The sequence below is a fragment of the Lampris incognitus genome, chromosome 2 (genome assembly GCF_029633865.1).
Source record: "Lampris incognitus isolate fLamInc1 chromosome 2, fLamInc1.hap2, whole genome shotgun sequence".
NCBI lineage: Eukaryota > Metazoa > Chordata > Actinopteri > Lampriformes > Lampridae > Lampris > Lampris incognitus.
In genome coordinates this window covers 139,353,849-139,374,181 of record NC_079212.1, presented here as the reverse complement: position 1 = coordinate 139,374,181, position 20,333 = coordinate 139,353,849, and the positions used below count along the sequence as shown (strand labels likewise).

General features: G+C 45.9%; 1 protein-coding gene across 1 annotated transcript in view; it reads right to left on the bottom strand.

Moving 5' to 3' along the window:
- The window catches only part of ppfia4 (PTPRF interacting protein alpha 4), a 102,557-nt gene that overhangs the window by 17,382 nt on the left and 64,842 nt on the right, over nt 1-20,333 (bottom strand). The window contains 18 exon segments of the mRNA XM_056301802.1: nt 20-82; nt 546-746; nt 1,322-1,403; nt 2,060-2,141; nt 2,254-2,362; nt 2,413-2,471; nt 2,504-2,621; nt 2,726-2,761; nt 3,445-3,673; nt 5,299-5,474; nt 6,578-6,707; nt 7,728-7,819; nt 7,921-7,983; nt 8,180-8,311; nt 9,033-9,116; nt 9,830-9,964; nt 11,865-12,011; nt 12,728-12,949. Coding sequence (XP_056157777.1) covers nt 20-82; nt 546-746; nt 1,322-1,403; nt 2,060-2,141; nt 2,254-2,362; nt 2,413-2,471; nt 2,504-2,621; nt 2,726-2,761; nt 3,445-3,673; nt 5,299-5,474; nt 6,578-6,707; nt 7,728-7,819; nt 7,921-7,983; nt 8,180-8,311; nt 9,033-9,116; nt 9,830-9,964; nt 11,865-12,011; nt 12,728-12,949 — 2,160 coding nt within the window.

Genomic DNA, 20,333 nt, shown 5'->3' with positions numbered 1-20,333 from the left:
GTACCCAGATGGCACTGACCGCTTTGGTGGAGGAGGCCAGGTTCTCCATCTCTTCATGAGTCACCCACACATTTCCGGAGGACTGCTCGGAGAACGAGAGCACACAGCGCGCGCGCACGCACACACACACACACACACACACACAGTGTGGTGAGCGACACCCAGGGAGGGAGTGTGTTTCAGGCAGGTCAGATGGCACTTAAAGTGTACCCCCCCCCCACGTGTTTCTGGACACTAGAATAGATATCTATATGAACCAACTCCCCTCTGAAGAAACATTTGTAAAGGTGATGGTGGTGGTGGTGGTCATCACCCACAATCAAGGAAGAGTGGTAGAGGTGTGGGCCTTAGAGTGGATATATGTGCATTTCATTTTTTTGTGTACTTCATATACACAAGACATATCTGTGTTGTGTGAGGTTGTGTCACAGGCATGTGGGGGCGTAGGACTATAAGTGAATGTGTGAATGTGTGTGTGTGTGTGTGTGTGTGTGTGCAACTGTCAGAGAGAGAGTCTATGTGTGTGTGTGTGTGTGTGTGTGTACCGTTCTGGAGGTAAGCGGTGCAGAGGGGCTGGTGAGGGAGACCATCTCCTGGATGGCCAGGCGGAGTTTGAGTCGATGGAGCGGGTTGCTGATGCCGATCTCCCTCTGGATCTCTGTGTCCGACAGGGCCGACATAATGGCACCGCTCTTCACGTTGGCCCGACAGGCCGCCACATACCATGCCGGCATACCTACCCACAGCTAAGAGGGAGGAGGTTCAAAGTCATCATCGGTTTCATCTTCATCATTTCTAAAGCTGCATGGGGAGACTTTTTCATGGTTGGTTTGGCCAAGTCTCGGAGAAACAGATGAGGTCACATGAGACCACTTGGACCTCCCTACCTAGTTGTCTTTGTATGATCGGCGCAACATCTGCCAGTAAGTTACCAGAAGTGTTGCTCTTCAGAACTGCAGGTTTATGGTGAATGCCATAACTATCATCATCATTGTCGCTGTCATCTACATCTTCATCATTACTGAGGATTTGATAATTAACACTGTTCACAGAAAACTGCTGATTGGCTTCATTTTTGATCAATATCATCCATATGGACATCTTCAACACAACCAATTTCATTATTACCCTCATCATCAACCTGACACTGGGTCATCCTATCAGAGTGGAGGAGAATATGACACGTGTGCGCTGAAACTGGTAAACCGGCTACTCGCCAACGTGTCACCTCGTCCCTCTAAAATGTTTAGATTAAAGACAATCCCATGGAGCAATGAGGATGGCCGGGTAAACCCGACAGAATGGACGGTCAGTAGTGTACCTCCAGCCAGGACACAACAGTCGGACCGTCCCACTGAGCAAAAGGCAGACCTCTCCTCCTGGCCTCCTCCAGCAGCTCATGTCTGAGGAGGGAAAAAACAACGGTAGATGGAGAGAAAGATAAGATGGAGTAACTGAAAGCTGAGTGACTCCTCTGGCTGGCAAGGTCAATATTTATTAAAGGTGAGAGAGAGAGAGAGAGAGAGAGCGAGGGGGGGGGGGACAGAGAGGGACAGGGAGGGGGAGAGTAGGGGGAAGACAGAGGGGGGCAGACAGAGAGAGGGGGGAGAGAGACAGAGAAAGAGAGGGGGTGTGTGAGAGAGAGAGAAAGAGGGGGAGAGAGAGGAGAGGGAGAGAAGGGGGAGACAGAGAGAGGGGAGCAGACAGAGAAAGAGGGGAAGAGAAAGAGAGGGGGGAAAGAGAGAGAGAGCGAGAGAGAGCGAGGGAGGGACAGAAGGGGGGAGACAGAGAGAGGGCAGCAGACAGAGAAAGGGGGGAGAGAGAGAGGAGGAGAGAGAGACAAAAGAGAGAGAGAGAGACAGAGAGACAGAGACAAAGAGAGAGAGACAAAGAGAGACAGAGAAAGAGAGAGGGAGAGGAAGACAGAGAGGGAGGGAGGGGGAGAGAAGGGAGGGACAGAGGGGGGGCAGACAGAGAGAGGGAAGGAGGGGAGAGAGAGAGAAAGTGAGGGGGAAAGAGAGACAGAGAGAGGGAAGCAGAAAGAAAAACAGTTTTTTACTTTTTCTTCATCCGGCGGTCCCTCTCCGCCTGTGTACCCAGTTTTCCCAGAGTCATGGTGTCACCAATGCTCATTTCAAAATCTGGAAGAAACAATTCAGCATAAATTCCTATTTCCCGTCACCAACTTTTTTCATACCCCCCCCCCACACACACACACACACACACACCATCCATCCATCCATCCATCAGTACCTGGCAGGACAGGTGTGGGCTGTCCCTCCCTGCCAATGGTCTGATCCATACGACCCTTCTCCTTCTTGCCAAACAGACGGCCGATCGATGATTTGATGCCTCTCTTCTGCTTGCTACTTCAAACGAAACAGGAAGTAGGAAACAGGTTACCAAAGAAACCCAGCTGGAATGTATAGTAACCTGGTAAGACCTATTAATGTGTAGGTTGGAGGTGTCGTGTGTGACGCTGCTCGTTTGTACCCTCGGCCATCCTCCAGACTGCCAGTGAACTGGGCGAAGTTGGTTTCCAGTCGTAAACTGCGGGGGGAGGATGGGGGAGACGTCTCACACTTGATGGTGGCCTTGTCCTCACGCACCTCCACCGGAGACTAGGAAAAAAGGGATAAGGGGGCGTATCAGTTCGCAGAACCATGGACTGTCGGTGGTTAGTTGTGTAGCTGGGTTTCGAGTGGGCAGAAGAAGACAAACCTACCGCTACTTTCCTGCGGTGTTTCCTCAAGTCGCTTGGCTGTTATTGACGGAACAAAACACAAAGTTACACTTCAGCATCGATTAATTAATTTATCTAAAACCACGATATAGCTCCTTTTTGAAAACAGGAAGCTCAAAAGCTTGTGAATACTGAAGTGACCAGTGATGTTGTTAATCTGCACGACTTGAAGTGATGCACAAAAAAAAATGTTTTTTGTGGCTAATTTCTATTTTCCGAGCCGTCCCAGTCGCTGCTCCGCCCCCTCTGCCGATCCGGGGAGGGCTGCATACTATCATATGCCTCCTCCGATACACATGGAGTCACCAGCCACTTCTTTTCACCTGACAGTGAGGAGTTTCCCCATGGGGATGTAGCGCATGGGAGGATCACACTATTCCCCCCAGTTCCCCCTCCCCCCCGAACAGGTGCGCCGACTGACCGACCAGAGGAGGCGCTAGTGCAGTGATCAGGACACATACCCACATCTGGCTTCCCACCCGCGCACACGGCCAATTGTGTCTGTAGGGACGCCCGACCAAGCCGGAGGTAACACGGGGATTCGAACCGGCGATCCCCGTGTTGGTAGGCAACGGAATAGACCGCCACACCACCCGGACGCCCTGCTGCACAACATTTAAATGAGATCCGGGCTTCAACACATTGAATGTTTGTGTGTGTTGCAGGAGAGGGTGTGTGTGTGTGTTCGTGTGTCCTCTGACCAGAGTCATGATGCCCAGCTGATGGCTGGTGTTGCGCGTGTGGTGTTTGGGTGTAGAGCAGCCACTGGTGGGCGGGGAGGAGGACGAGGCCAAGGACTGAGCTGTAGCGGAGGTCGGCAGGGCCCGTGGGCGGAGCGTCACATTGAGTCCGTCCATGCTGCCGCTGTTCACACGGGACTCGATCTCATCAGAACGCAGGTCTGCCGACTCCCGCTCCACCTGGATCATCCTGCATGTGCACACAACCACACACACACACAACCAAACACACATACACACACAACCACACACACAAATGCACAGGCAGCCATGCACAAACACACAAGTACATACATATATGGCTGTTAAAGAATGCTGTTTGCACACACAGTACACACTGGATTCATGGTCGACTTAAACACACTACTGCTATCTGTTTGAGTGTGTGTGTGTGCGTGCGTGCGTGTGCTTGGGTAAAGCTACTTCCTTTTTTCCCTGTGAGGACCGATTCTGAAACGAAAACCTAAAATATCATCAAATACACTGAATATGAGATCTAGAACTTTCTATGTGCAGCCGTGTGACCAACACCGACATCCTCAGTAAATAAATAACAGAAAATACCCCGAAAAGAGAAAAGACAGTGTTCAACTCCACATACACGGGGCCAAGTGGTTATACTGAGGCAGGACATTACTCAAATGACCTCTTACAAACACCAGGGTGTCACAGATACACATGGGAGTGGATCGTGTTTGCTCAAGGGTCCAAGAGAGGCTCCCTTTCTGCACAGGTTGAGGGCTTTTACTGTTAACTGAAGGGCGCTCGCCTTCTACCGTGTTGTTTTTAAGTGCAACCTGTACTACGGCATCTCAACCTGCTTTGGTTACTTCTCAGTTTAGCTGAAAGCCTACATCACCCACCTAACGTAGAGAACCACGATAAAACCACCAGAGTCAGTCAGGAGCCTACCCTCCGGTCAGTAGCCCACCCCCCCGGCCCACCTCTGAAAAGAAAACCACTATAAAAGAGGCCCAACAATGATCTGATGTCCCTCTTCATATTTCACACAACCAACACCACCTTCTCTCCTCAGGAAGAGGTTTGGTTTGTGCACTGTTGAGATATATGAACTCTGCAGCTGTAGTGGTAATCCAAGTGTGTGTGTGTGTGTGTGTGTGTGTGTGCTTCAGTTTAGGTATATGGGAGAGGGATGTGATATTGTTTATCATGTTATTGGTTATGTTTAATCAGCAGAATTGATGTTCCCATGATAAATGTCCCCTCTGGGCCAAATAAAGTTCAGCTTATCTTATCTTGAAATATGTTTAAGGTCATTTAATCAATCAATCAATCAATCAATCTGCATTTTCAATCAATCAATCAATCAATCAATAACCAACCAACCAACCAATCAATCAATCAAGTTGCATTTTCAATCAACCAACCAATCAACCAACCATTCAATCAATCAAATTTCATTTTCAATCAACCAACCAACCAATCAATCAATCAAGTTGCATTTTTATAGCGCTTTTATAGCTGCAACAGCCACTCAAAGCACTTTACAATTCTCACACACACACACACACACACACACACACACACACACACACACACACACACACACCATACAGCAATGGCATGGAAGTGTCGGACTTATTTCATCGTTCATCATATTTTTTTAATGATTATTCATTTTAAAAATACTAAAACACCTAATCACTTTAATTTATGATATGCATAATTGATGCATGGCTCTTGAGTAGGTTTTAAGCATTGTGACAAACCTCCAGTACCGGGCACATGTATGGCTAATGCTGCATGCATCGTAGGTGTGCACAAGCTTGCGTGCATGTGCCTGGTGCTTGTCACCTGATCTCCTCATTGATAGCATCGAGCTGCTCCTGCAGCATGAGAGCCAGAGTCTGAGCGTCCGATTGGCCGCTGGGAGACAGGAGGGTGGAGCTAACATCATCATCCAGGTCTGACTCTGCCTCGATGTCACTGCCGATCAGGTGGCCGACACTTCCGCGCAGCGACGGGTAGTCCTGCTCAAACATGGCACACACCTGGACACACACATGCATGCACATTATAACCTTTAGCATGTGCACACAAGTCCAATATATCCTGTATCACACATGTGGCATCCATGTTGTGACGACTGGAAACGGACTTTTCTACTTGAGTGTTTCAGTGAAAACTGATCGTATGAAAATACCATATCACACATTTACATTTATATGTGCATGGCATGGTATGCATGGATAAACTAATATGGAGAAATGAATGAGCAGAAGACTTACATTAGACAGCATGTCCACAGTACCAGGTGTGAGAGGGACAGAAGCAGAGGGACATAGAGGTTAGTAAAGAATGGCACGTTAGGCATGATTTCAGACCACCAAAAAAAAGAAGACACACTAGAGCTCACTGGAGGCTCCAGTGAAGTGCTGCTAGCTATTAGCAAACCCATAGCGAATGTAAAGAGCTGGGCATGAGAGGTGGCACAAATGGTTGCCTTGGATGTGTAGATAGCTGTATGAAGTTGGCTGAAGTGTTAGCATGTGCGCCTAAGGCTGTGCTCAGACATAAGGTGATGTATTGCCGACTTTGTCCCCTTGATTTTTTGCTCTCCAAGTAGCGCCGATGTGCTTACAATATTAGCTAGCTAAATTAAGTGGCTAAATATGTAATTCATCAATTCATTTGTCAATTTATAAACGCAGTCATTATTTGAGTCACCTCTTTCTTCGTCATTCATAGTATAACACATTATATGAAATGGAGAATCCATCAACCACAATGATGAGTTCCACATCTATTTTTGTTTCAGCGGCAATTAGGAACCAAAATTTGGTTTGTTGTTTTAGCATGGTAAGCAGGAAGTGAAATGCTTGTATTTGATCAGCTATTGCTGAAAATATGTTGCCTATATCAACCAAGTTGCCCCATCTTCTCCCGTGTCACTTGTTCTCATTGAAAATGAACTGAGTCCGGCGATGAGTTGCTGGAGTTGCGTAGTGTCTGAATGTGCCTTGAAAGAATTTACAATATGTGTGTTTGAAGTAATCTTGGGGAATGTCTGGCTGGGAATATGCGTATGTGAGGCCTTGTGTGCTGTGTGCAGGGTTGGAAGAGATGGCGGCACCTTGTTTGGTTCATCTCGTAGTGCAGCCAATCTGCCCTTCTGTGCCCGTCTGATGACAGTTGTGCTGTAGTGGCCATCTTGGCCCTCCACTACAGAGTAGCGAAGGTCGCTGGCACTTCCCAGATGAGACCTGAGAGTAGATATATCGTAGAAGTGGTTTATTCATGCATGTGGTACTACATACATGGATGTGTGAAGCATGAATGTGAGTAGTTCATTGGGTGTAATATGCTCAACCAGCAGGGGTTAGAACTTGTTAACTTTGGGTACTCACCAACTGAGCTGAGGCTGTTAAAATTCTACTAGCCCAAATTAATTAATACTAACTCAATATACTATGTAATGCGATTTTCCAGTTTCTTCTTCTTCTTTCAGCTTGTTCCCTGTTTTTCAGGGGTTGCCACAGCGGATTGTGCAGTTTTCATCGGTATCCTGTGAGGGCACAGTACCAGTGGCGGCCATTGTTAACCTGCCTCAGCCAATCCTGTATGGAGCCTCGACGGATCCGGTATGGTCTTGTCAATCGCAATTTTCAAGTTTAAATACCAAAAATTGCATTTTAATAGGAGGCGCGCCATATAGGTAAATGGTCTGTGGAGAACCAGTCTCGACCAAAACTCCAGCTCTCCATAAACATGCACTCTTTTTCCTCATCATTTTCTAATGAAGCCATTCTGTGGTTGAGGTGGTGGCCAAATATATATATATAAAAAAAAAAAATTAAAAAAAAACCTAGATGTTGTACTTATACAATGCTTAGATTAGCCAGGCAGCTCGGAGCAGCCTTCACCTCTGTTAAAGCAGGTCATGGCTGGATGGTATCTGTATTTCCAGGGTGTACTGCTTAGGACCTGCCTAGGAGCATGCTGATTGGTCATCAACTGGACAGCTAATTTTGCTTAATTTAGCTGATGGGTCTGGTGCAGACAGTGAAACCTGTCGTGCCCATCTTTCCTTATTTTTCAATGGCGGCAATATATGGCGCTCGCCAGACGAGCTGCTGCTCCTCTGAACTTACCCATACCTCAAACCACTTACCCCAAGTGAACTCAATTCCCAGCCCTTTCCACTACATTTGGAAATATTATGTGGAGGTCTAAAGTATGAATGTGAATGTGTGTACACATTGTGTGTGTATATCTGTGTATACCTTGGGTGTGTTCCATCCCCAAAGACCCCACTGCGACGTTTTAAATGATCAATCTCATTCCTCAGCTTCTCAATCTCGCCAATCAGTCGTTCCTGCGGGAGAGAGGAGTATTATGGGGGTGTGAGTCTGGGATGAAGGGACTTCAGTTGGTTGTTTTGAGTGGCTTATTAGTCAGTTGCTCTGGCTTACTGACCCGGGTGTGGTGGAATTCCTCAAGCTGTTTCTGGCAGTTTTCAAGGTCCTGAATCAAAGAGTTCTGGACAGTAAAGACACAAAGGCAAGTCAGACCCCAAATCAAAACTCCTAATCTGTGAACAAAAGAGTGACTTTTGTTAACCCCTCATCTGACCCCGCGAAGCGATTAAGCACGGTGATATCAGGGGTCTGATTTATGTACGGGGGCTGACAGGAAACTGGTGAGCTGTGCACGCATTTGGCTGCGCAGGCCTTGCCTTGTCCTCCAGCGCGGCCATGCGTTCCTTCAGATGGAGCTGCAATCTCTCGTTGGACTCGGTCAACAGGCGGTCCACGGTGTCCGACAACCGCTTGTTGTGCTCCTCGTTCATCTTCTCCCTCTGACGGGCCTGCCGGAGGGAGGCAGAGATGCGGAGGATAGTATTATTTTTACTTTTTTGATTTTGCTTCAGTGTGTTTTACACGGCTAGCCAAGATGGATTAAGGGGGATGAGAAACAAGCATTTAGACCAAGATCGCCAGCTGCCTGACTTGGGTCTTCTTGGCCAGGAGTGGCTCTTACAGCTAGGTTGATTTAATTACAGTGATTAGAGTGACGATTAAACGGGATTACACGCCTGCTCTAAAAAAGCCAAAAGACCCGTGCCTAAGACACCCCGGCCTGTGCCGGCTCCTTTAAAGGAAACAAACCGAAAACTCACGGGCGCAAATATACATCTGCACCGCCGGACGGCTCCTTCAACTAAATATAGTTCCGAGATCATGCACAGAGAGAGAAATTAGCCATGCGTGGATTATTCAAGCTAAAGATAGCAGCCAATCAGGCCTGCAGGGGGCAGGGGAAGCCATGCTGCAGCAGTATATGTGAACTTAGTACATATTCATGCAACAATGCACCTACAACCTTTTGATGTGGATGAGCGCCTGTGGAGTATGTATGTGTGCGTGTGCGTGCATGTGTGTGTATGCATGAGTGAGCACAGAGCCAACAGTCAAGGCATCTAACTAATGTGAAACATCAGCTCACACAGTGCACACAGTGTAGTGAGAGAACAGAGAGACCCTGCAGGACTCACACACACACACACGCACACACAAACACACACACACCCTTCCTAGTTCTTGGTTCTTCTCCTCCAGTTGAGACTCCAGCTGTCTGAGCCGCTCCTCCACGTTGCCATGGCGCTCTTCAGCCTACAGGGGGAGACACTTTCATGTCAGTACATCTGCCCGTGTTAATTCACGTCCGTTTAACATTTGTGTTCATCTCTGGTGATGGTTTGCACGTCTTTCATGTCCGGTTCGGTTGCGCTCAGCCCGCTAACGTGTCAGTCCGTCAGTGGATCTGTGCGGCGCGGTCTCGGTCAAGCTTCGTTTGGCTTCCAGAAGTAACGATAATGGATCACAGTTATACAGCTGTGACACCCAAAGCGCTTCACGGGGAAGAGGGGAAACCCACCTCAACCACCACCAGTTTCCACCTTTCCATAATGCTTGTACAGTCTCGGGCAGTCTAACAACTTGATTTTATTTGATTTATTCACAATAAATAAACCAAACAAAACAATCATATTCAAAAAGTGTAATCTGCCCCCCCCCCGCATAGTTTCTGGAGCTTGGTACTGGTCCAGTATGTAAATGTGTTTATCCATCCCAGGCAGTAACAGAGATGGTAGAGCATGTGTGTGTTACTGTATCTGTTTTTATTTGAGTACTTTCACTCTCAAGGTTATGGGTGGAGCATGTGTGTACTTGTTTGAGGGTGTGTGTGTGTGTGTGTGTGCGTGTGTGTGTACCTTTCTCTCTCTAAGCGGTACTTTGAATCATAAGGTTATGGGGTGGAGTAGCTCTGTGTGTGTGTGTGTGTGTGTGTGTGTGTGTTACTCTGAATCATAAGTGTACCTTACCTTGGAGAGAGCTGCCACTCTTTGTGCCAGTTCAGCCTCCACCTCTGGGAGGGTCTCGGCCTTCCTCATGGTCTGCGCCAGCCGCTGCTCCGCCATCTCCAGCAGCTCCTGTAGCTGGCGCACCTTCTCCTCGCTCTGACATGTGCACAGATACAGACACCCCCCACCCCCACCACACACACACACACACACGAGAGACAGACACACGCATGAAAGCACACTCATGGACAAAGAGGGAGAGAGAAAGAGAGATGAGGCCCATAACAGGAGGGATGCAGGGAGTGCAAACCAGCCAAAAGTAAAAGCGGACAGGCAAAAAATAAATGGAGGAATGTTGGAGGGGCTGTCACATCTCGTGGGGCTGAACTCAGCCTCACCCTGAACTACACATGAACCACTGTGAGTGACAGAGGACGTCTCTGTTGCTCGCGGTCTCTCCCTCTATTTCATTCTGGATACGATCCACAAATAAAAATTTGTATTTAGAGATGTAGAGGATATTGATGAGGATTTAGACAGATTTAGATATGGGTGAAGATATATTGTAAACCTAGATCCATATATAGATACAGATGTATCCAGTGGCCATAAGAACTATTAGCATCCACAGGGTTGGACAAAATTAAGCTATAAATAAATATGGAGAAAAACTTTTCCTTTTTTGGATTTTTTCCCCTCCCTTTTTCTCCCCAATTGTATCCGGCCAATTACCCCACTCTTCCAAGCCGTCCTGGTCGCTGCCCCACCCCCTCTGCCGATCCAGAGAGGGCTGCAGACTACCACGTCTCCTCCGAAACACGTGGAGTCACCAGCCGCTTCTTTTCACCTGAGGGTGAAGAGTTTCGCTAGGGGGATGTAGCACCTGGGAGGATCACGCTATTCCCCCCAGTTCCCACCCCCCAAACAGGCGCCCCGACCAACCAGAGGCGGCGCTAGTGCAGCGACCAGGAAACATACCCACATCCAGCTTCTCCCCCGCAGACACAGCCAATTGTATCTGTAGGGACGCCCAACCAAGCCGGAGGCAACAAGGGGATTCGAACCGGCGATCCCCATGTTGGTAGGCAACAGAATAGACCGCTACGCTACCCGGACACCCAGAAAAACATTATTTCTTATGTCATCATCGCTGATCTCACAACAACAGCCATGACTTGTATTTAGTGTAGACTGTATCTAAAAACTTTAAATCTGGCTCAAGATCAGTCCAATGCACTTGAACGACGAGCCTCGATCTTCGGTGTCGTGGTTTGGATACGATGGTCACAAAGTATTCAGATCGAAGGAGCAATTTAGACTAAATCTGTCAACAATGATATGGCATGTCAACGAATATTGTCTTAATTCTTACGCTAGCGTCCATCATCCTTTTCCGGCAGTTTGAGTGCTGTTATATTCTTGCAGCTCCTGCATCACCATAACAGCACCACTCATCTCAGTCTATCACCACATGAGATGATAATATCCCATCCCTTAAAATGTTAACAGATACTGAGTAAGCTACACTTCTCACACAAGGAATTTCAATAAGTTTTTTTTTAATGCGATTATTCGCCTTGATGCAAAAACAAATACCCAATTTGTCTCAGTAGGACACCACGACTGTTTTTAGGTATCTTATGACTGAAAAGCAGGCCAGGTCATGGGTGTCCACAACGTGAATGATACTCAATCAGAATGTTTTTGTAGAGTCTGCCTGCATAACTCTTACAAAATGTGAAACAATCTTCAGGAAAATTCTATGTGTGTGTGTGTGTGTACCAGGTTTTTCTATCCTAATGGGGACCGAAAAACCTGAAACCACCTACCCTGTGGGGACATTTTATGGGTACACATGAGGAAAAGGGTCTATTTCAGGGTTAGGATTTGGGTTTAGGTTGAAGGTTAGAATTAGGATTAGATTAAGGTCAGGGTAAGGGTTAAGGTTAGGTATGTAGTTATGATGGTGGGTTAGGGTTCGGGGCTAGGGAATGAGTGTAGTCAATGAGGGGTCCCCACAAGTATAGGGTGACGTGGTTGTGTGTGTGTGTGTTACCTGTCTGTGCAGGGAGTCCTTGGTGGCCAGCTCATTTTCCAGTTTGTCATTGAGGTCATGGATGTGGGTGGTCTCTCTCTGGGCGGCCAGGTAGCGTTTTTCCAGTGTAGTTATTCTCTCCTCCATATCCTCTCTCTGCGCGAGCCCCTACAACAGGCAAATAGTAAGAGGAAAACATATGCCCCAGTGTGTGTGCGCGGCAGAGCGTACAAGGTCTGAGCCAGAGGTTGCCGGTCCTTCCATCGCTTAAATTGCGGAAGTTGAGGCAAACACCTTATAAAATGCTATCATTATATTATAAGGCTTTGGAAGTTTTGAAATTTAAAGTTATTCCCAAACAAGGCATTGCTGGGTTAAATGGCGAGAACACAATCCACAGGCCCAAGTCCCCTTACTTAGTGGTAGGACTGAACAGAGCATGAATGCAAACTGGTCGCTGACATTATACAGCCATAAGATGCTTTAGCCGTGGCTTAGACGTTTTGATCAACTGCACATGTTGTGTACTATGCCTTCACAGCTCAATGTTATTTCCAGATGAGGGGGCAAGACGTCCTGTTTTTAAAATATTCACGTATTTTCCATCTAAGTTGATTATTATTATGATCGTCTCGATAAAAGAACACATATTTATAAACAGAGATTATTATTGACAGTCTTGTCCATGTTTTAACCAATCTCAGATGTTTGGCAAAAGTCTAAACGGCACGAGAGATTGAGGCGATCTGGAAAATAAATGTTACTGACAGCTGCTCTTGAATGACCTGAGCCAGGAAATGCTTAATTTCACAATGACTCCAGATTTGCCATGTTCACATTATCCCATCCAGTCATTCCCCGGCTCTCTTTACGTTTACGCTCACCTCCCTCTGTTCCCTCTGTTGTTTGATTGACAGCTCCTCACTGCGACTCAGCTCCCGCCGTACATTGGCTAGCTCCGCCTCCAGCTCGCCCACACGGGCTGTGAGCGTATTGCTACGCTCCCGGCTCTGAGACAGTTCTTGAATGGTCCGGTCGAGCCGCTCCTGAACCTCGGCCACCCGGCTGCCGTCGTCGTGGGCGTCTATTGAGCCGTTTGGAAGTCTCTGTGGTGCAGAGGTTATTAAAGAAACCCAGTATAATGGATATCACATTTGGATTTATGTTCTGAGCATTGACACGCAAAAATCCTGCAAAATTTGACATTGTCAAGGGAGAAAAACTTTCAAAACGCAAGGGGTTTCGTGAGTGGTTTGAGGGCCAAGGACCTAGATATGAAGAGCTGAATATTTGCATATTAGATAAAGAGTGATATGAGGTTTGGGTACCATGTTGTTGTTTTTGAAGTTATAATATTTTGTTTTTGGCTTCTCACAGCTCAAAGTGGAGTTAATTCCAGGGTCCTAATTAAACTAACCTACAGGGAGACACACAGACAGGCAACAAAGTGGGCAACCAAATTAGAAAAACCTGTAGGGGGGTTCTCCGTCCCAGCTTCCTCTCGCTCATTTTTTGCCAACTCATGATTATGAACACCACATAGATAACAGCGCACATAAGAAAAACATGCACGTACTCACACACCAACACACAGTGACACACACACAAACAGTGGGTATAATGGCACTAAATGGTTTGATGCTACGGGGTAAAAATGGTCCTTGCAATTGCGATACACGGCCCTACTAATTCACTAATATTACTACCAAGAGATCTACAAATATCTCGTATGCACACCTCCCTAAGGCTATATAGTCCTATTATGGCTAGACCACGGCACTGAACATGCCAAGGTTGGACGTTTGATTCCTGCTGGGGCAACCCATGCCTGAACACTTGCACACATGGCATGCATTTTGTGTCTTTTTTTGTGTTTGTAAGTGTACAGAAAGGCATATCTAGATAGGGAATGAGGGTGTGTGAGTAAGTGGAGGACACGGCTGGTTCTAACAATTAAAGAGATAGATAATGTAATGTAAATACATGCATGGGTTGGTAGCTTGTAATGTCAAAAGACCGTAGAAACCATTTCAGGCACGTTTTCATCATCAATGATAAAGTAGTGAGTGTTTCTGCATGTCTGTTGGTGTTTCCACGCCTTCCGCCTAATGACTGCGGGTGTGGGTGCAACAGGGTTATCAAACCGGTCTCATAAAATCGGCCCCATAAATCTATTAACCATTAATTTTGGTGCTTAATATTTTATAATTAAACTACTAAAATTGATGGAATCAAATAAGTCTCATTAAATCAGTCTCATGAATCATCCACCCATCCATTATCCAAAGCGCTTATCCTGCTCTCAGGGCCGCGGGGATGCTGGAGCCTATCCCAGCAGTCATTGGATGGCAGGTGGGGAGACACCCTTGACAGGCCGCCAGGGCTCACACACACACACACACACACACACACACACACACACACACACACACACACACACACACACACACACACACACACACACACACACAATTTACACTTAGGGACCATTTAGTATGGCCGAATCACCTGACCTACATGTCTTTGGACTGTGGGAGGAAACGGGAACCCCCAGAGCAAACCCATGCAAACACAGGGAGAACATGCAAACTCCAAACAGAGGATGACCCGGGACGACTCCCGAGGTTGGAATACACTGGGGCTCGAACCCAGGACCTTCTTGCTGTGAGGCGACTGCGCTAACCACTGCGCCACCATGCCGTGCAATAAGTCTCGTTAAATCAGTCTCATGAATCAGTCTCATAAAATTATTAATCATTAACTTTGGATTTATAGTTGAATCATTTGTTGATGGAATAATCAATGTTGCACCGATTGGAGAACTTTGATTAGTAGAGAAGGCTTCAATAAATATTGTCACAAAACAAGCATGACAACAACTTATTTCAATAAAAATAATTTATTAGAACAATCAGTAAAGAAAGTTGACTATTAATAATCAATGCTGATTAACTAATACTGATCAGGTACAATCAATGATGAGCATTAATGTAATGATCAGGGCACAAAGGGTGATATGAGGTAGTGAGGCTGTGCAAATATTGTATGGGTGTGTACCAAAAGGAGTACACGTGGGAGTGAGCACATGCATTATTATTTTTTAAGATTACTTTTTGTGCATTTTCCACCTTTATTTGATAGCGATAGTGGAGAGAGAGACAGGGGATGACATGCAGCAAAGGGCCCGGGCAGGATTCGAATCCAGGCCAACTCAGCCTTATGTGGTACACGCTCTACCAGTTGAGCCACCAGGGTGCCTATACACCTGGCTTGTTTGACTCACAGATGGCGCTACTGGCTTTTTTACAGGTCACCTTGCCAACTCTTCCACCCACCCTGGTGGAGGCTTTGTGGAGGGTGGCTTTGGGTGGCGCCTTTTCTTGTTGACCCCTTTGAAAATGCCTCACAGCCCTCTAGTTGAAACGAAGCACAACCTAGAGACTGTATGTTGAGTACTTGCACCTCCTTGCATGGTTTGTCAGTTGGACACACAACCTTCTCTCATGTCATCTGGGCCATCTTTCTAAATTCCTGCATCATGTATTTACCTTATCAACACATAAGTGTTACATAAGAATGCACAAAGGGGTGGAGGTTGGGCCAGAAAAGGGATCTGAAACCCCCATCTTCTTCCAGGGCTGGTGCATTACTGTGTTGAAAGTAAGCATTTCTTAACGATCTATAATACTCTTGTGGAGGTTCTGTTCTTTTATGCCTGATCTGGATGGCGCTGATGGTCACCGATGTCTCATCAGTGTAAGGAGAATACTCCTCACGCAGAATCTTGCAGTCTCCAGTATTTCTCGCAGATGCAGGATGGTTGGGTTTCAATGAAGGCATGAACACTCCTACTGGTTGTCTTCCAGATTAGTTTCAGCTTCTCGTGTGATGTGGCATGATGCAGGTCTGAGAAGCAGCACTTAACCTCCCTATGGTAGTCTTCAATATTGGAATTACCGTTATCGGGATCAAATCACTCAATGTCTTTTGCGAGGGAGTCAAGCTGGCGCATGCGGAGGCCAGGGGAATGGTCTATTTGCGTCCTCCTTGACCTTTTAGCTCTAGTTAAGGTCACTAATGACCGACTGCCAACTGCAGACAGAGGTGACTGATTGATTTTAATTCTTTTAGATTTAAGTGCTGCCTTTGACACAGTTGGTCACAGCATCCTTTTACACTGCTTCGAGACTTGGGTTGGGATCAAGGGCTCGGCTCTTAGTTTATTATGCTCTTGCCTCACAAACAGAACTTTTTCTGTTGTTCTGGGTAATTCTACTCCTCGATGGCTCATTTGAGTTGTGGTGTCCCCCAAGGCTCAGTTATTGGCCCCCTTCTGTTTTCTATATACTACTACATGCTGCCCCTTGGCCAGGTCATTCAAAATCACAATGTGTTTTACCATTTTTATGTTGATGACACTAAAGTTATACATGCCACTAAAACCCACAGATGCTCTAGCAAATCTCACAAGTTGCCTCTCTGACATTAAATCCTGGATGTCTGAAATTTTTCTTAAATTTAAAAAAGATAAGTCTGGGGTCATTCTGTTCAGTTACCCAAATACGTTCCATCAGCCCTTTTGGTACTAATCAGCCCTTTTGGTACTAATTTTGGTGGCCTGTCAGGTAGTCAAACATGTTGTTCAGTCATGCTTTCTTCAGCTCAAGGTAATCTCCAAAATTAGGTTATTTTTATCAATTGCCGATCTGCAAAAAGCTGTATGCTTTTATCTATTCTTGGCTTGACTATTGTGATGCACTTTACTCGGGTATCAGCAAGGGCTCCCTCCACCGTCTGCAGTTGGTACAAAACGCCGCTGCTCGGCTGATTGCCCGGACAGAGTCATGACTATATCACTCCTGTGCTTGCCTCCCTACACTGGCTCCCTGTTATTTTTCTTATTGATTTTAAAATTTTATTGCTCACTTTTAAGGCCCTAAATGGTCTTGGTCCTACATACATTTGTGATTTATTGACCTGGTATACACCCTCTCGACCATTAAGATCAGCAGATTGAAGGAGAATTGCCTAAAAACCCTTCAGGGGCTTGAAAAGCCGCATTCACCAGGCAGCATACTACAAGACATAATTACAGCAATGCGGTATGCAGAATTTGTATGTATCTATCAATAATTCCAGACACAGCATGAGACAGAGACACAGTTCAGCACAACACCCGACAACAATGCATCCCAAAAACACCCATGTTACACAAGTACAATGAATCAGTGATAGTCACAACACACACACACACACACACACACACACACATCAAGAACACTCATTCATGATACATGCAAGTATACAAAAACACTATCATTAACAGACTAAGAACATGTGATTTGGCTAAGAATTTTCCTAAGACAAGAAATATAAAGGAGAAAATAAACCAAGTAAAGTAAAAGTAAAATAAAGTACAACAAAACTAAGTAAAACTAAGTATTGAACTAAGACAAACCAAGTCTCTAGCTTCCTTTAACTCTCGCATTTATTCGTATTTTCTGTATGGAGTGTAAAGCACTTTGTACACTGTATATTTTCAAAAGTGCTAGATAAATAAAATTTTGCTTGCTTTGATTGCTTGTCTTAAAACTTCTCTTTTTTGAAAGCTTTTACAAATGTTTGATATCTTTATTTATTCGTACTGTTTTTATTTTCACTCTTACTTATTTGGTTTTATTCTTATTTTTACCTTGTCTGGTTTTATTTCTTTGTAAAGCACTTTGTAACATTGTTTTAGATAAGTCCTATATAAATAAAGTTATTATTATTATTATTATCATTATTATTTAGAACAGTCACTCTTTGAGCTACTTGATGATGAGTCTCTTGGAGGCCATGCCTCTCATCATACTCATCAGATGAGGAGGGTGAGGAAGATGGTAACGGTAGAGGTTAGCCACGGTGCAACCTTTACTCCTTTTTTCTTTCTTAACAGCCTGGAGCTTGAGCAGCCCTTCAGATGCCGGTGGGCATGATTTGGCTCCCCCTGGGTTACGAGAGGGGGCTACAGCACAGTGATTTTTGTTTAGCTAGGCAGGCTGCTTGGCCAAGTAATCTTCAGTGGCTATGTTAGACTCTCTTCCTCCTTCAGCTTCTAACTCTGCTTCTGCCTCGCATGCTTTGTGACTTTCTTCCCGGGCCTGGTGGTCAGCAGCTTCTCTGTTAGACTGTTCAGCTAGCCGGAGTCTATGGGCACACTCCTCTAGCAACTTATTGGTGAGCTTGAGCTCACTACGCAGGGTTTGGTTCCTTACGTCTAGTCTGTTGTGACTAACGTTCAGCTCCCTATTAGAATTTCTAACTCCAAATGGATGTGTTGGTGGTGGAGCAGAAATAGCCCATCTACAACTTCCTGAAAGGTAATAACTCCGTGTTGGGGGCTCTGTACACGCTGGATTAAGTTATCAAGCTCTGTCTGACACTCTCCTTGGGTCAGCTGCTCAAATTCCTCCCTCTTCTGATGGGAGGTTTTTAGGAGGTCAGCGACAAAATCAGAGAGGGCAGTGGACTCCAGAGGAGGAGGGCGATCTTCCTTGCCTTCTGATTTGTGTAGGGTATCAGGGCTCATCCTGTCTGCCTGGTCTGTGCACGGAATTATGCCTGACAAACTAGTGATGTGGTCACCTATTGCGTAACTCAACCCTTCTAGTCGGAGGCAATAGGGGTAACTAACTGCAAGGTACCCAGAATGCTATGCTCAGACAGTAATGTGAGAAAAATGCACAGGGGAAGGCGTGTGTCTTGCCGATGGTTAAAAATTTGTTTGCTAACTACGCTCTTTTTAAAATATGCCAATTGATCAGAAAGGGTTACTATGGCAACAACTGGTAAAACTGTTAGATAATTAGGATTTGATAAATGGTTAACACACTTGAATACATGCCTCGGCAGTCTAAGAGGACTGGTAATGTTATCTAGTAGGCACCGGGAATTGCTCAACAAACTGAATTCATTAGACTAGAGGAATTCACTTAATTAATTACTCTAATTGATAATTCTGCTATTGCAACAATATCACAGAAGCCAACAAAACCAACCCTGCAACAGGGCTACCAAATCACCCTCATAAAAATCAATCTTATAAGTGTATAAACCATTAATTTTGGTGTTTAATATTTTATAATTGAATTACTAAAATTGGTGGAATCAAATCAGTCTCATAAAATTATTAACCATTAACTTTGGTGTTCAATAGTTATAACTGAATCATTAGAGATGATGGAATAATTGATGTTGCACCGATTGGAGTACTTCGATCGGCAGGGGAAGGCTTCAATAAATATTGTCACAAAACAGGCAGGACAACAACTTACTTCAATGAAAACAAGAACTACTAGAACGATCAATAAAGAAAATTGACTAATACTAATCAGCACTAATTATCTAACTCATACTGATCAGGTACAATCAATGATGAGCAACAACATATTGATCAAGGCACAAGGGTGATATGAGGTAGTGAGGCTGTGCAAATATTGTATGTATGTGTGTGTGTGTGTGTGTGTGTGTGTGTGTGTGTGTGTGTGTGTATGTATATGTGTGCATGCCCAAGCGCGCCAAAAGAAGGAGGTGTTCGAGAAAGGCTGCGCGTGGCTGCGTAATCAAGATGGCATGGCAAAGAGTGTGATAAGGTTAACACAAAAGGAGGGAGAGTGAGAGAAAGAGCAAGAGATCACATGCACAATCTATCCACGTATTGTATAGTCCATGGGCAGCGCCGGTCCCTACACTGGGATAGGCTCCAGGACCCCACGACCCTAATTAGGATAAGCGGCTTGGAAAATGAATAAAGGAATAAAAGTTGTAATGCCACTCGGAGGCGCCATGCAGTCAAATCGTCTCAATGCTGAGAAACTCCACAGGTGTCATTTTCCTTTCTTTTTTTTAAATTTTCCCTCTTTTACTCCCCAATTGTACCTGGCCAATCAGCCCGCTGTCCCAGTTGCTGCTCCTCCCCCTCTGCCTATCCGGGGAGGCTGCAGACTACCACATGCCTCCTCCGATACATGGAGTTGCCAGCCGTTTCTTTTCACCTGACAGTGAGTAGCTTCACCAGGGGGATGAAGCGTGTGGGAGGATCACGCTATTCCCCTCAGCTCCCCTTCCCCCCTAAACAGGCTCCCCGACCGACCAGAGGAGGCGCTGGTGCAGCGACCAGGACACATACCCACATCCGGCTTCCCACCCACAGACACGGCCAACTGTGTCTGTAGGGACGCCCGACCAAGCCGGAGGTAACACATGGATTCGACAGGCGAGCCCCGTGTTGGTAGGCAACGGAATAGACCGCTATGCTATCCGGGGACCCCCGGATGTTACTTTTAAATACAGACGAGACAAAACATGTAAAGCCCAAATCAACTTCCACAGGCAAGATGGTGGGAAGTGACAGGGAAGGCAGCCAGTATGGATCAGACCGACTGCGTCCTTTAAGAAACCCTCGATGTAATGAGCTGCCACCCCGGTGCTCCTCGCAACTGTTAATTT